Consider the following 17,468-nt stretch of genomic DNA (forward strand, 5'->3'; position numbering starts at 1 on the left):
GGCATCACTGTGAGCAGCAGGAACCAAGAATCCTCCAATTCCCACCCTATGCTCTCAAAAATGCAGTGTGGGTTTTAGTCTTTGGGTCCTCCCTCTTATCAGTCTGAGTTGAACTGAAGGGTTCCGGATGGACTGGCTATGCAGAAGGCCTCAGGGATCCTCCTGTCTCTGCCTCCCAGCTCTGGAATTCATTCAGGTGCTCTGGGCATAATTCAAAGCCTCTCTTGTGCACAGGCCCTGATGTTGTTTTGTGTTTTAATTATTCTTTGGTTCCCGATAAAGCCAAGTCTTTGTTTTCCCCATCTTTGTTTTTGGGCACATGACACATCTTTGAGCCCTCCTTCCAAAAAGAAAACCAATCAAGTGTCCATTGATATGATTTTTTTAAGAGTGGGAACGAACCAAACCCCAGGTTAAAATCAAAGCCTTCTCTGTGTTTGCAGAAGGCAAAGATGTCACCAGCCTACAACTTGCAATAGTGAGGTCAATGCCTTTGATGGTCCCCTCGCTTGAAGAGCCTTTGCTGATCCCAAATGCTGTTCTCTCTGCTCTAACCATAAATGCATCCAGTTCTCAGGATGGGCTAGCTCGGGCAAACTCAGCGGAACACACCAAATCATCTCCTCTGACTCAGAGCGGAGCCTTCCTTGGCTAAGCTAAAAGTGAAATCAGAGCAGAGGAGTTGGAAAAACATAATGGGATTAAAGATTAGCAGTAACACATGGCTTGGGAACTGACCTTTGACCTAACACACACACACTGTATAAACTACCCAGCAGCTTCCGGCAGCAGGCAGAAGCACCGGCCAGCTTGGGAAAGGGACACAGAGGAAGAGACAGAGTGTACAGGGACAGAGGAAGATGTCAAGGAGCAGAGAGCAGGAAGACAGGAGGCTTTGAGCACACGCGGCTTTGTCTATTCCAGTAACAACCTCCTTGCTGCCGCTCACCGGTTCCATGGAGATAATATTTGGCCGGAATAAGAAAGAACAGCTGGAGCCAGTTCAGGCCAAAGTGACAGGTGAGACTTCTGTATTTAGATGGGCATTTTCCCCACCCCCTCCCCCTCCCTTCATCCCCCACCCCCACCTCCACCTCCCCCGCCCCATGTTAGAAATTGCTTTTGGAAACATGGAAATCCATATATGGCAACAGGATGAGCCAGTATCCAGAAACAGTCTCTTTAACCAATAGGGTATGTTTCTACACGGTAACTCAGTGTCCACGGGGAGAGCAATTCTTTCTCACTGTCTCCAGAGGAGTGTTGGGAATGCTCCAATAGCCACGGTGCAAGTGAGGGAGACCAGAGGACAACTTGCAGGAGCTGGTTCTCGCCATCATGTCAGTCCCAGGGATGGAACCCAGGTTGTCAGGCTTGGCTGCAAGCCTCTTTCAGGCACTTATGACTACAGTGGATACTGGGAACTGAACTCAGGCCCTCCGGAACTGGAAGCAGTTAGGTACTGCATCATCTTTCCAAACCCTCTCTCTTTAAGCTTTCGTAAGACAAGATAGATGTCTCTCAGTCAGGGTTACCATCGCTGTAATAAAACACCCCAAACAAAGCAACTTGGGGGAGGAAAGGGCTTATTTGGCTTCCACTCTCTGCATCCTTGTTCATCATCTAAGAAAGTCAGGACAGGAACTCAGGGCAGGAACCTGGAAGCAGGGGCTGATGCAGAGGCCATGGGGAGTGCTTACCAGCTTGCACCCCGTGGCTCTCTCTTCATAGTTGATGGAGAGCGCTCCTGAAAGTGATCCTTCAAACTCAAACACCCTAAGGCTCAGGTGCCACCCTCAAGTCCACAATCACCTCATTATTTGAAGCAAGACCTCTCACCGACCTGGAACTTACCAGTTTGTCTAGACTGACTAACAAGTCCCAGGAATCCTCCTGCCTCTGCCTCCCCAGCACTGGGATAACAAGCCCATGTTATCCATCATGGCTGACCTTTTGTCACATGAGTTTGGAAGGCAAGCTCAGAGCCTCCTGCTTATGTGGTAAGCACTTTATCCACCTAACCATCTCCCCAGCCTCTAGAATATTCTCTCATGCTGTGAAGCATGGGACTCTGCCTGTAACCTCCAGAAAGCCACTGCTTCCCAGCTCTTAGCGGGCAAAGCACTTCTGTTCTGCACAGCTCAGGGCTGCAGCGCTGCTTCCGGCAAAATGTATTTGGAGAGCCTATTTGTCCATATCTTAATGGACAGTGGGCAACTTCAGAGTAGGGACAGCGTCTGTCCTCCTTGGTCCTCTTCAGTGCTAGCAAACTGTCTGCCCTGTTGTACCTTTTCTAGATAGGACCGTGGGATACACAGACAGATGATGAATAGTATATTCCGTGCACTCAGTTCCTTTTTTATGACCCTCCCCCATTCCATCCCCCCCACCCCCCACCCCTTTTTTTCGGAGACTTTTCAGTTTGGCTATGGAATCTGGCAACTAAACAGTTTATCCTTCCACAGGCAGCGTTCCAGCATGGCTGCAGGGGACCCTGCTCCGAAACGGGCCCGGGATGCACACAGTGGGGGAGAGCAAGTACAACCATTGGTTTGATGGCCTGGCCCTTCTCCACAGTTTCTCCATCAGAGATGGTAAGAGCCTGGCATGAGTTTGCTGTTGTCATGGTAACCGATACCAGGCTGAGTCCATGGCCTGAAGCAATAGGAAGTTTTTTGTTTGTTTGTTTGTTTTTTTGTTTTTTTTATCTCTGTCCATTCTGGAGGGTCAGAAGTCTGAAACTGACCTCACCGGGGAGATGCCCTAAGTATTGACCTCACCGGGGAGATGCCCTAAGTATTGGTAGGGTTGCTTTTCTTCTGGAAGCTCTGGGGAGAACACAGTGCCTTGCTTTCACACGACTTCAGACGGTGGCTGTACCCTTGGCTCCTGGCCACCTCCCTGTCTCAAACCAGGATTTACAGTCTTACGAGGACTCTATAATGCCACTGTAACCAGTCACACAACCCCCAAAGCTTTAGCTGAGTAAGGCTTACAAAGTCCCTCCCGTCACACAGATACTGCAGGGTTCAGCTGCAGGTGGATCCCGGTGAAAGAGTCATGCAGCCCCACTGCAAACGATTCTTTGGAAAGGGGCCAGGGTTTCTCATCATTTCATCTTAGGATGAAATCTCCATGGGATGAACAACACCCAGAAAGGGGACAAACTGGGAACTCAGACGTGCCTCTCTAATCAAAACCAGAAAAGGCTAGACTAAGAAGAAGCAAGCTGGGCACACCACTTGCCCTAACCATCATGGCTGTGTGTCTCTCCCATCGACAACCCAGTCCTCTAAGGGTCCTCAGATTGCCAGCCAGGCCTCTCGTCTCCTCTGGGATCCCCAAGGGCTCCCCACTGTGTAACAACGGAGACAGAAACACAGACTATCAAGTTTCTCCTACCTGATTCAGAAGAGACACGTGCAGGGAAACTGGGGTCAAGGGATAAAGAAGAAAATGGGGGGAGATGTTCATTTTGTTTTGAGTACTTTGTGGGGGTCTTTCATTCTTTAGATTTCTGTTTTATTTATTTTAATAACTCTCATACAGGTGTGTATCATGTTGAAGCCATCTTCTATTTTTTACACTCTCCTCTTCTCACCTTTCTCTTTTGTCTCCTAGACAGTTTCACTTCTGCTTTTGTTACATATGTGTGTGTGCATATATATGTATGTATATGTATATGATTTTATGTGACTCTGTGTGTATATCATGTATATATACATATGCATGTACATATATATGTATTGTATGTACATATATGTGTATGTATATGTATATTATTTTATGTGACTCTGTATACTCTATATATGTATGTGTGTACATATGTATGCATGCATGTATGTATATGATTTTATGTTATTCTATAAGATCCAGGGATCACAAATGAGAGGAAACATACAACATTCGTCTTTCTGAGGCTGATTTAAATCACTTAATAAAAGTCCCCCGCCTCCGTCCATCTCTCTGCACTTGACATAACTTCATTCTTTACAACTGAAAAGAAGTTGAATTGTATGAACACACTGTATTTTCCCTACCCATTCCTCAGATGTTGGACACCTAGGTGAGTCCCAGGACAGCTATTGTGAGAGAGCTGCAGTAAACACGGACATGCTGGTGTCCCCGGGGTGTGTAAACAGCCAGGAGGGTGTAGCTGGGTCATGTGGTAGATCTAGTTTTATGAGGTTTTTTTAAGATTTATTTTTAATGATGTGTATGTTCTTAGATCTGTGTGTGGGTATGTGCATGTGGGTGCAGTACCCTAGGCGTCCATAAGAGGGCGCCGGAGTTACAGGTGCTTAGGAACCACCCAACACCCACCTAGCACCGAACTCAGGTCCTCTATAAGAGCACCAAGCATTCTTAAATAAGGATCTACCTCTCCAGCCTTCATTTTTTACTTTTTGAGGAACCTCAAACTGACTTCGAGTGGTCAGACTGGTTTTCATTCCCACAGGAGTGGATCCTGGCCAGCCCTTGTAGGTTTCATGACTGCCGTTTTCTCTGAGGTTAGATGAACTCTCAGTGTAGCTTTGATTTCATTCTTCTGATGGCTAGTGAGGTTAGGCATCTTTTCATTTACAGGCATTTCGTAATGGTTTCCGTGCTTTGAAACTGATTTATTAGCGCATGTTGCTTTTAAGAAATCGAGGGCTAGGATGGTGTGGTGGTGCACACCTTTAATCTCAGCACCTGGGAAGCAGAAGTGTGTAGTGAGGATTTTGGTTTCTTTAAAAACACAGGGATATTATGGGACTATGTTTTTGTTTTAATTCCAGGTGTTGGGATATGAGGCTGTTTCACAGCAGGTGACTATGATTTGTCTGGTGCTATAGCAGGGGCGTGGTTTTACCAGCTGCAGATAATTCTGCAATTGTGTGATGTTTGGAGTTCTGGGAACTCGTCGGAAGGTCTATAAATGCTAGGGTCCTGGCTGTTTGGTTGGTGGTTGGATGCCATTGGTTATGGTTTGTTGAGTTGCCATGCACAAAGAAACAAAAAGAAGTTAGATATCCTGAGATCGGTTAGATATCCTGCCCCAAAGAACTCAATGCTCCTAATCAGCAGAAAGACGTCTAACAGTATTATCACCCCATTTCCCTTCTATCCTTTCTTCTCTCCTACCTAGTGTTACAGGGTTAAAGAGTAGAAGAAGGTGAATGAAAGAACCCACAAAGTAGCCAAAAGTCCAGCTACACAGAAGCAGCTGGGTCTCTGTGAGTTCAAGCCCAGCCTACAAAGTGAGTTCTAGGACAGCCAGGACTACATATCAACACTCTGTGTAAAAACAAAAACAAAACCTAGCAAAGACTAGATAAAGAGAAGCAGCAGAGNGGAGGGAAGGTAGAGAAGGGTAGAGAGTGGGTTCCTCTGTCTAAATCTAAAAGGACGTCAGAATAGAGAGCTTTGCTTAAAGCGGTTGGCAGTGGGTGATGTCAAGTCTCTCTCAGCAAAGAGACTGTTTCTGGGAGACAAAGTCACCCCACTGGGGTTTGAGTGTTGGTGTGCATGTGCAAGAGTGTGTGGTGTGGTGTGATACTCTCATGGGGGGATGTAGTGTATGCGTGTGTGTCTGGATATATGGGTACACACAAGTATATGTAGTGTGTGTTGTGTGTGTATGTGTGTGTACATATGTGTGGTGCATGTTGGGGGCAGTAAGAGGTGCACATGTGTGTGTGTGTGTTAGAAGTATAGGTAGACACTGTATGTGTGGTGTGAGTCAGGGTGTATGGGTGTACACAGCATGTGTGGTGTGTATTGGAGTGTGTTGAGTGAACACAAATGTGTGTGGTGTGTGTCTAAGTATGTGGGTGTATGTGTACGTGTTGGGGAATGTACATGTATGCATGTGTTGTTACATGCTGGGATATGTGGGCATTCACAAGTATGTGTAGTGTGTGTCAGAGTAGGTGAGTGCACACATGTGTGTTTGGTTTTTGTATGTATATACCCACATTCTTGCCTTAATCACAAAGCTTTCAGACTTGACCCCGTTATTGAAGACACCAAGCAGGAGATTTCTGTCTACTGTGTCCCTTCATATGGGGTGTAGGACTTGTGACAGCAGGCTAGCAGTGACTTGGTGACTTTAAGGCTCCAACATCAGCCTTGAGCATTTCCAGAGCTACTTTCTCTCAGGGCTTCCAGTGCTCTGGGATCCCACAGCTCCATGTTTATAGGAAGTGTGTGGTCAGGCCTGAGAGTTTACATTTCAAGTGAAAAGAATTCCTCTCTTATGCCAAGCATCCTGGGGCAGGGGTGCAAAAACCTTAGCCAGTGCCATGTGGATGGTGGCATCTAGAAGGTGTAACCAAAGAAGGACAGACCAGCTCTAAAGTGGGTCCTTGTTCAGGGCAGCGCTTGGCTGAGAACCTACATCAGGCTCAACACTCCCCCCACCCACACACACACAAGTTTCCAGCCTTAAACATCAAGAGTCCTCCTTGACCATCTAGAATTTCTGCAGCCAGCATCCATGTATAAGATATTTCTATCACTGGGACAAAAGCAGCCTACAGTGGAAGAAAGGGTTTATTTGGGGCTCACAGTTTGTCAGGGAAAGCCTGCTGGCAGGAGAGCGAGACACTGGTCATTAGTGCAGCCACAGTTGGGAAGTAGAGAGACGAATGCTCAGCACACTTTCCTCAACATTCCAGTCAAACCCCCAGCCAATAGGATGGCCCTACCCACATTCAGAATGGATCTTTCCTCCTCAGTTAAACCTGTCTGAAAACAGCCTCTGAGATCTGACCAGAGGTCTGTCTCCTAGGGCATTCTGAAGTTGACAGTGACAGAGAACCATCAGAACATGCCTGCTGTGTGCCCTGTGGCCAGACGCCTCATGGCATCTTACCTCATTGAAACTGCCGACTTTAGGAGCGGGAGAGATGGTTGCCTGATGCTGGCTACAATCACGTTAGGCTGGTGTTACTATGACAGGCTTTATCCTCCTTATGTGGAAAATGGACGTGGCTTCCATAGAAATGTACACTCAGTCCTCTGCAGAAAGATATGAAAATACACCCAAAGGTACAGCCATCGATGCTGTTAGAAGTCACCAGAGTGATCACAAGGGAGAGGGCTTGTCATTGCATGAGGCACTCTCATATCCTCCTTATTAACTCAGACACCACCTGTATGAGTGTATTATTAGTAGAGTTCAACTAGCTGTATTGCTGTGTTTGGACCCTGCTTGTGAGTGGCCATTTCTGTGTTCATTACCAGCGTAGGAATCCATTACTGCTCAACAGTAATGCAGTTTACTCGATTGAACCTCTCTGTACCTCAGTTTTATTGGTGAGAATGGTCACATTTGTATTGCATGTGTTAAGAGAGTTTACATTCAAGTGTTTATAACTTCTCTTATGTTGTTGTTGATTGGCAACTTAGGTTTATTTTTAAATATTTATTTGTTTTATTTATATAAGTACACTGTAGCTGTCTTCAGACACACCAGAAGAGAGCATCAAATCCCATTATAGATGGTTATGAGCCACCATGGGATTGCTGGGAATTGAACTCGGGATCTCTGGAAAAGCAGCCAGTGCTTTTAACCATTGAGCCATCTCTTCAACCCCAACACCTTAGGTTTTTTTTCATTCAAAACATTTCTTTATTTTTAACTTTTTATTGATCCTTTGTGAGTTTCACATCATCCACTCCAATCCCACTCACTCATCTTCCCATCTCTTTGTATCTGCCCTCCATACTTGCAACCTCGCCCTCAAAAGATAAAGAAATAATAATCATCTTGCTATGAACGCTACAGTGTGTCATGTGTGTTACATACTGTAGCTTTCATAGCAAGGTTATTACTGTTTTTCTTTTGTGTGTCATGTGTGTGACATAGTATGCCCTTTTGTCCAAACATCGTTACTTGCAAATGTTTATAAATGTATCTTTTATTTGCCTGTATAGTAAGTGTAGTCTCTGAAGCTTACTGCCTCTGTCTGCTAACCTAGGTCTAGTCCTGGGAGCTTCTACCCTCCATACAATCTAATCTAGGCTTAGATTGTTTTCAGCCTCTGAGACTTGCTGCTGAATAAGCTCACCCTTTCTAGCTCTACTTGAACTCTGACTGGCTGGTCAGCTCAGCAGTTCTGGCTCAAAACTCCTCTGCACACTGATTCAATCTGGCTTCTCTCAGCTTTTCCTGAATTTCTCTGCTTAGCCTCATAATAACTTTGTCAATATGTTGTAATCTTCTGGCTCCTTCTCATTCTCTGGCTCATTCTGTCTTCACCTGTATCTAGTTTGCTCTCTCTCACTGCAGCCTGACTCTCTATAACTACTTGTCCTAGTAAAACTGCCTCCTCTTCTCCTTCTCTGCACTGCTCTCTTAAGTAGCTTTCCTTTCCTCTCTCTTCTCAGGAGAGTTGGGCAGATCCTGTTCTGTCAAATCTTTCTCTGATTCACCATTTTGTCTGCCACTCAATTAGAAGTCGCTTTCAAACATGGGTGTTTCCTTCTACAAACTAACTTTGCCTTTAGTGTTTGGGATTAAAGGTGTGTACTAAGAGCTTAGCCACACCCAACTAGAAACATCCTTTCTTCTTCTTCTTCTTCTTCTTCTTCTTCTTCTTCTTCTTCTTCTTCTTCTTCTTCTTCTTCTTCTTCTTCTTCTTCTTCTTCTTTTTTTCCAGTAAATAACATAGGCTCGGGGTCCACAGTGTTGTGATCTAATACCCTGCAACAAATGTTCATTGTAATGAGTTATTGGTCCTGTTCTAGGCTTTTGGCTTCTGTGACACTATCAACACTCCCTAGAACTCCTCTCAGATATCCTGTTGTTGCCCTGTGTCATGTATATTCTGCAGCTTTCAATCTGCAGGACCAGGCCCTCAACTCAAAGCCCTAGATCTGGGCCTGGATGGTAGCTAAGTTGATCAGCCAGCCAGCTCTCCCTTACCCATACCACCAGAGACAGTTCTCCAGCACTGCTCTGGCTAGGTCACCTAATGCCACAACCGGCAAGGGGGCAGGGCCTACTCTCCAGCTCTCATGACCTTGAGGCAAACTCAGCTACATCCCCAACACCAGAGCCAGCTCCACTGTGCTGTGCAGACAAGGGTCAGGGCTGCTATCCTGAGTGCTGCAGTTGGGGAGGGACAGGGCCAGCTCTCCCTCCACCTGTCGAGGGGCAGAGTGGAAGGGGCAGAATATTTCATTTTATATTTCATTTATGTGTGTGTGTGTGTGTGTGTGTGTACAAATACACGTGTGTGTGGGGCGGGGCAGAGGGTGCTTTCCTTCCACCGTGTGGGTTCTAGGGACCAAACTTAGGTCATCAAACTTGACATCAGTGCCTTTATGCACAGAGCCATCTCCCCCACATTCCCTTCTCATCTTTTACTTTATCTTACTCCATCTCTATAACCCACCAAGTCTAGTTAGTGCGGCCCATATATGCAAACGGTCATATGTCATATATGCCAGGTGGTCCTCTGAAGCCTAGGATCACACCTTTAAAGAGAACTGACTCCCTCTCCCTCTCCCTCTTTTTCTCTCCCTCTCCTTGCAGCCCACAACTGCCAATCACTCTTCATCTAGGAGTGGAGGGTTGTGAGCCCATGTCTATGCATGTCGACTGTCTTGATGTCATGCAGGCAAACAGTCACCAAGTCCCTGAGTTCAGCAGTTCTCTTGAGTCTGGAATGCACTGTTTCACTCTGTCCTCCCAGCCTCTGGCTCTTAAAATCAGGGTCATCCTCTCCCTCCCCTCCTACTTTGACTTCCTTCCCATTCCCCTCCCCCTCCTCTTCCCCCTCCCCCACTCCCTTCCCATCTCTCTCTCCCTCTCCCTCTCTCTCTACCTCTACCTTCCACTCCCCTTCCTTCCCCCTCCCCAACTCACTCCCTTCTTGTCTCCCTCTCCCTCCCCTTCCCCTCCATCTCTCCCTCTCCTACCCCTCCCCCTTCTCTCTCTGACACACATCCACTTTTTTAAAATATGTGTGCAAATGAACTTACACTTCAAACGCCCTTCTCACTGTAGTCCACGCTTGCATGAAAGAGGCTGGTCAGGGTCAACCAACCTCCCTCTGGACCCCAGTAAAGCCCCTAGAATGGCTGACATCAATGTCATAGGTCCCCCAAAGGTGTCAGGCTGACAAGTCTCTGCTTCTGTTTCAGGGGAGGTCTTCTACCGGAGCAAATACCTGCAGAGTGACACCTACATCGCCAACATCGAGGCCAACAGAATCGTGGTGTCTGAGTTCGGAACCATGGCCTACCCAGACCCCTGCAAAAACATCTTTTCCAAGTAACAGTCCCTTCTGGATCTTGGCAAATTCATCCTTTATGGATATTTCTAATGCTCAGAACAGCGCACATTTTCTCCCCTATTAGTTTTCTTTGGGGGACAGATTAAAACCCCCAGCTGAAACCACGTGGCCGGCCTGTGACCACAGATGCCGTATGATTCTTGATCAGTGATAGCGAGGGAAGCGAAGAGCACTTGACAAATCATCAGGTGTTCACCTGCCTGGCTGGTGGGAGAGGGTTTGGGCATGATCAGTCAAAGTTACAAATGTGTGTTCCCTTAGGTCTAGAGATATACTTGCTCGAGTCTGAAGTAACAAATAGACAAAGTTATTCCTGGCTATGTCATTTGTTATGATAAAAGCTGCAACCAACCTAAATGTCCTTGCCAGCAGACTGGTTGGACACACAACAGCAAAAGTGTTTAAGAAAGCGCCTCAGTGAGGCTGAAAGGCATGAGGCTGCTAGCTCATGCTACTGTACAAATCAATCCTAAGGTATAGCAAGTTCAACAGTTGTTGATGATGATGAGGATGTTGATGATGTTGATGATGTTGTTTTAAAGCAGGGTAGGGCTGGTATCTTAGGATTTCTATTACTAGGGGGAAAACTGACCATGGCCAAAAAGTAAGTTGAAGAAGAAGCTTACACTTCCACATTGCTGTTTATCACCAAGGAAGTTAGGACAGGAACTCAAACAGGGCAGGAACCTGGACGCAAGGACTGATGCAGAGGTCATGGAGGGATGCTGCCTACTGGCTGGCTCCTCATGGCTTGCTCAACCTGCTTTCTTATAGGACCTAGGACCACCATTCCAGGGATGGCACCACCCACAATGAGCTGGGCCCTCCCCCACTGATCACTAATTGAGAAAATGCCTTACAGCTGGATCTCATGGAAACATTTGCTTAATTGGAGCTCCTTCCTCTCTGAGGACTCTAGCTTGTGACAAGTAGACACACATGAGCAGCCAGGACAGCTGGGGAGATGATCGGTGGGTCAGAGCACTTGTTGAGAGAAAGCACGGAGTCCTGAGTTCAAGTCCCCAGAACTAAGCATGGTCACAACATGCCTGTAGTCTCAGTGCAGCAGTCTGCAGCCAGCCAGCCTAGCTCCGGGTCTAATCAGAGACCTTGCCTCAAGAGAGTGTGAGAGAGAGTGAGAGGCAGAGCAGTGGATGTCTGCTTCTGGTCCTCTGTGCATATGTGCACAGGTACACGGACCTGCACACAAATGAACTATACACACACACAAACATATACACACATATGCACACATTCACAGACACATACACATACACATACACACGTACACACACATACACATATCCACACATACACATATGCACACATACCCCTCTCATACACACATATACATGAACACATACACACATGAACGAACACATACACACATATATACACACACATGCACACACACACACCTCTTTCTCAAAGCAAGGCACATAAGTGCATTCTGGGTTCAGGGAGGGAAAAGGCAGAAGAAGTCTAGATGTATTTTTGCTTGTGCAGGGAGGGCATAAAGAGATCCCAGAGGAGAGTCAAGGGGGTGGGAAGCTGAGGAACAGCAGGGTGGGGAGATTTTTCTGGAACACATCTGAAGTCATCTGGGTTATGAAGCAGATGTGTGTGTGTGTATTACACATTCAACAATTAAATTCTTATCTAGAGAGTCAGGCCTGCTCTCCCTATCTCCCTTCAGATACACTTCAGAGAGCTATGGAAAGATTTAGGGTGGATTGCCAAAGATAGGAAAACTGCTTCTGCTCTTCTGAGGCTGACATCATCTTTCCCTGGAACAGGGCGACTTGCCCTTGCAGATGGGGCTGAGCTGGGGTGTCGTCAACAGAGAGAAGGGAGTGGGCCTGAAGGACTTTCAAAGCCTTACCTGGAGGAGACTCCCTGCAGTGATTTCCTCTGTCGCTAGGGGGAGCACCACTCAACGCTTGCATCCAGTCTTTGCCATTTGTACCACTCAAACCCCCTTGGGTTCTCTTCCTGTTTGCAGTTTGCCATTTGGTGAAACGCACCCCGAGTCTTAACGAACATGAGCTTTTTTCCCTCTTTTTTTGCCAAAAATGAATTACAAGGCTGAGGATGGAGCTCAGTTAGTAGAACGTTCCCACAAAGCCCTGGGTTTGATCGCCAGCACAAGCTTAAACCAGACCAGCGCTCCAGGTCTGGACAGAGTCTCTGATTAAACTTGGAGCTAAGCTCTCTGCCAGCGAGTCCCCAGCAATCCCACTGTCTCTGGTCACACAGCCTTTGGGTTGCTGGCATGTGTGTGACCATGCCTAGTCACACACTCAGAAGGTGGAGGCAGGATAATCAGAAGTTCAAGGATATCCTTGGGTACATAGCAAGTTTGAGGCTAGCCTGGGATGAATGAAACCTTGTTTCAAAAGAAAAAAAAAAAAAAAAGAACAAACAAACAAACCCACAAATAATTTCTTGAACAAATTTTAAATACTCAGCAGGGATTCAGATCTTGCCAGAGCAGAGATTAGCTCTTTTACTAGGTTTGTATTATGGGTACAAGTCTGATATCTATATGGCTACTTAAAATAGTTGGAAGCATCCCGGTTCCTGCTGGCTCTAGCTGAATAGACCCCTGCACTCCTAACACTCAGGAGGAGAGTGGTGTGGCCACACTGCCCCAGCACCTCACTTGCTGCCTGACTCCATGTTGTGGATTGTGCAGGGGACCTCATACCTGGGTCCCCTAGATTCCTCAAGTGACCCATTGATACCTAGAGTCTTCTCTCCGCCGCTGAAGCAGGACATGTTAAATGGTGAGAAGGCAGAACTTCCCAGCCGGCCAGGCACAGCCACGAACGCGGCCTGTTTTCTCTCTTTCCAGAGCTTTCTCCTACTTGTCTCACACCATCCCCGACTTCACAGACAACTGTCTGATCAACATCATGAAATGTGGAGAAGACTTCTATGCGACCACGGAGACCAACTACATCAGGAAAATCGACCCGCAGACCCTAGAGACCTTGGAGAAGGTATGGTAGGCTTACAGTCAGTGTCCATTCCTGACCTGCAAGCTGCCCACAAACCTTCTCTACTGTCTCAGCTGCCTCAGCATGGTGCTCTGCATGGTGTCCATCTTTGTGCCTGCCCTCAATCCCACTGACTCTTATTTACAGCACAGTCATGTGTGGTTTAAGTACATTTCAGTTAACTATAGGACACATGCATGTGTAATGGGGATCCCAAAGATGGTTCTACCTAACGACACTGTAGCTATTTTATCGGATAAACTCCATGATGTCTATGTGGTGAAATCGCCTCATGACAACTTTTTCATATGTTCCCATAGGGCCGAGAGATGGCTCAGTGGTTAAAAACATGTACCGCACTCTTTCAGATGATCTGAGTTCAGCTCTTAGCACCCAGGCTATAACTTGTAACTCCAGCTCCAGGGAAATCCGGTGCCCTCTTCTGGCCTGTGTGGGTACTGCACATGCTCGCACACGCACATACACTTTTTAAAAAATATATAGAAACAAACCTATAGAACATATTCTCGCCAGGCGTGGTGGTGCACGCCTTTAATCCCAGCACTCGGGAGGCAGAGGCAAGCGAATTTCTGAGTTCGAGGCCAGCCTGGTCTACAGAGTGAGTTCCAGGACGTCCAGAACTATACAGAGAAACCCTGTCTCGAAAAGCAGGGGGAAAAAAAAAAACATATCCTCGCCCCTAAAAGTGGTATAGACTTAAGTGGCTTAAAATAACAGAGCCCTATTGTCTTGAATTTATGGAAGACACAATTCTAAATCCAATATGTAGAGCCAGGCTCTGGCAGGTTTTAGAGGGTCTCCTTTCTGTTCCTCCCAGGTCCTGAACTTCTCGCCGGTCCTCGGCGTTCCTCAGCTCATAGACATATCACTTGACCTCAATCCCATGGTGTTCCCTTTGTGTCTGTGTGTTCCAATTCCCCGTGTTCTATAAGCACGCAAGCCCACGTGGTACAGCGTCATCTTGTGGTGATTACATATTCAAAGATGCTACTGTCACGTGAGATCACATTCACAAGCGCTGGGGTTAGGACTTGCTTTTGAATGTTTGAAAGATGGTACAACTCAAAATCCTATCTGTAGTTCTTATTGGACCCAGGGTGTTCTACCCAGGGTGACCTGCAGAGGGAGGTATTACTCAGAGAGCAAGGGCACCAGCAGACAGAACCGCTTCCTGGGAAGCACGGGGCTAACATTCCCCTGAAAATCAATAGATCCCCGGGTCAGTTTGCTCCAGCTAGCTGTTCAAAGCCACAGTGATGTCATTAGGCACTTGAGCGATCTGCTAAATTGAATACCTATCTTAGCCGGGAAATTACGTCCAGTTCCTTGTAAACTAGGTGGCAAGGGTCCAACTGATGCATGCTGGGAAATACCGGAAGGGCCAGAGCCCGACCTAACTCTTGTGTTGTCCTGGAGAAGGGCAAACAGCTAGAGCCGCCATCCCAAGGTTCTCAGGCTGTGGTCCGTTCTGAGCAGGGGTCATCGTTCAATTTGTTAGTAGAATTCCTGCTTTAAGTAAATGGTTTTAGATGCTCTGTTTCCAGAGTATAATCATGAGAGGCATGGAGAGCTGCGTCTCTGTCTCTGTGGACTCCCAACAGGGGTGAATTGAAAGGACTTCATAGGCTCAACACAGAGAAGTAGCTGAGACTGGCTGGAAGTTGGTGATCTAGCTACCTTCACCATGGCTTCCAGCCTTCTTTCGTGAGGCAACCCGTCTCTATGCTGAGGATCCTGACAAACCAGCAAGTGGGATGGGAGCCACAGGCACAAAAACAAACAAAACATTGTGGCTCACTAGCTCCCCACAACCGACTTCTGCCGCAGAAGAAATATAAGCTCATATCCGGTCATGAGACTAGACGTTTCTTAAAAGGTGAATTATGCCTTTTTTCCTCTCAGTCAAGAGATATTCAAAGAGATCTACCCTCGTTCTACACCTAGGCCAAGTAAGGTGTTCACGGGATCCCATCTCCTCGTCTTTACAAAACTGAGTGGCTATTGTATTTTACAGGTTGACTACCGGAAGTATGTGGCGGTAAACCTGGCTACCTCGCACCCTCATTATGACGAGGCTGGGAATGTCCTTAACATGGGCACATCCATCGTGGACAAAGGGAGAACAAAATACGTGATATTTAAGATCCCTGCCACAGTGCCAGGTAAGTCTCACTAGGGATCTAACAAAGGCAGCTGGGCGACCCTGACTGAAGAGTCAGGATTTGTGCTTGTGACACATTTTATAGATTATTCAGATGACCTTTAAGTCAGTTTTGTCATTTAGTCGGAGGCAGAGGTTCTGTGGGGGGAGAACTCAATTTTCTCCTTTAAACATAAAAGAGATATTTCTGAGATTATTTTGGACAAAAGAAAAAATACTGACACTATTTTAACTTAATGACACTATTTTAACTTACTGATTTTTAGGCTCCAATTCATTTTATCTACCCACCCACCCATCCACTCACCTGTGTATCCTTCAGTCTACCTGTTCACCTACTTACCAGCCCTCTCATCCATCCATCCAACTAGTCATTTATCCATCCAACTAGTCATTTATCCATCCATCTATTCATCTATCCATCCATCTATGCATTGATCTACTTGCCTGTCACTCAACCATCCATCTCATTCATCCATTCACCTACCCCCAATCCATCCATCCATCTATCCATCCATCCATCCATCCATCTATCCATCCATCCATCCATCCATCCATTTATCCACCTATCCATCCATCCATACACACAACCACCTATTTACCTATACACAGATCCACACAACCATCCATCCACCTGCCTATGTGTTCAATCATCTATCTATCCACCCATCTATCTAGCCTGTTCTAACCTTTTCCCTAGCTACTAGTTTAGTCATTTTAAAAAGTCTCCTGGCAAACTTTTTTCATATGCCAAGATTGTGCCACCCCCTCTATCCTGCAGCCAGGCTCCCAGGGCTGTTGGGGTGCTCAGCCCTTGCTGGGATCCACTCCAAATCCACACCCTGTTCCCAGAGCCTCTGGACCTCCTCCTCTCAGGGCCGGGTCCTGGAGCAAAGCCCAGGCCAGTGATTGCGTGTTCCCGAGGGGGAAGAGGGTGAGGCTCCCAACCTATGTTTGTCTAGGACCCTCCTGGTTGCCACACCCAGCAGATGAAGCCTTCATGGGTGTTTGACCTGACCTTCTGGCCTAGGGAACACGTTTATTATATCTGTGACCCTGATAGCACCTGCCTGCTCCCTACCCCTACCTGCTGTAGAAAACTATCCAGCTGTGAAAGAAGCTGGGAGCACAGCTCCCCCTAGATCAAAAGGTGCCATGAATATAATTAAGTGAAATTGAAGTTATTTAAGATAAAGAAGGTTCAGTCCAGCATCTTAGAGTTCAGTCTGGGGTCTTCCAGCAGTTTTTTTTTTGCTGCCTTATATCACAGGAGACTGTGAGGCTCAGATTAGGTGACATGGCATTGGTCGCATGGCTTTCCAGAGCTGGGACATCATGCAAGAGAGGGGGCAGGGCATTCTTGCTCTGCATGCCAGACCTGGCTTTGTGTTCCTCTTCATTTTCGGAGAAAACTAGCCCACAGCCCCACGGAGTCCCCTCCCACCAGCCAGCTGTTTACAGTGTGCACAGGTGGCCACAGAGAGGTGGGGACATTGACAAGGAACTCATTATAAACCAGCCCCAGGACTGGGTGGGGAGGCCTTTGGCCTAGGGCTGATTCATGCTTACAAAGGACTGGGAAAACAGAGCACACACACACACACACACACACACACAGAGCCACGACCTTCAGTGCCAGCCGAGGCCCATGAACTGTGGTTAGAACAGAGGTCCAGTATGGACCTCCCACCCCTCCCCCGTGCCCTACCACTTGTTTTTCTGGGTATTCCATCACCCCACCCCCCAATAGCTCAGGAAGAAGTCAGCTATGACTTGTGTCATTGTGATAGGCCATCACCTCATTTGCCCATCTGTGAAATGGACACCATACAGCTTTGCTGAATTGCCATAGTCCATGCAAATAAAGTTCCCCCATCCTTCGATGGAAGCATGGCCCTGTCTGTTTTATTTTATGTATGTGAGTGCACTGTAGCTGTGCAGATGGTTGTGGGCTATCATGTGGTTGTTGGGAGTTGATTTTAGGACCTCTGCTTGCTC

General features: G+C 46.9%; 1 protein-coding gene across 1 annotated transcript in view; it reads left to right on the top strand.

The window, feature by feature from the left end:
• The first annotated feature begins 776 nt into the window (after positions 1 to 776).
• Positions 777 to 17,468, top strand: part of Bco1 (beta-carotene oxygenase 1) — a 37,073-nt gene continuing 20,381 nt past the window's right edge. The window contains exons 1-5 of the mRNA XM_029481013.1: positions 777 to 1,020; positions 2,466 to 2,594; positions 10,138 to 10,267; positions 13,144 to 13,291; positions 15,324 to 15,471. Of these exons, the coding sequence (XP_029336873.1) occupies positions 957 to 1,020; positions 2,466 to 2,594; positions 10,138 to 10,267; positions 13,144 to 13,291; positions 15,324 to 15,471 (619 nt within the window). The 5' untranslated portion in view covers positions 777 to 956. The remainder of the gene's footprint in view (positions 1,021 to 2,465; positions 2,595 to 10,137; positions 10,268 to 13,143; positions 13,292 to 15,323; positions 15,472 to 17,468) is intronic.

Source organism: Mus caroli, chromosome 8 (genome assembly GCF_900094665.2).
Source record: "Mus caroli chromosome 8, CAROLI_EIJ_v1.1, whole genome shotgun sequence".
NCBI lineage: Eukaryota > Metazoa > Chordata > Mammalia > Rodentia > Muridae > Mus > Mus caroli.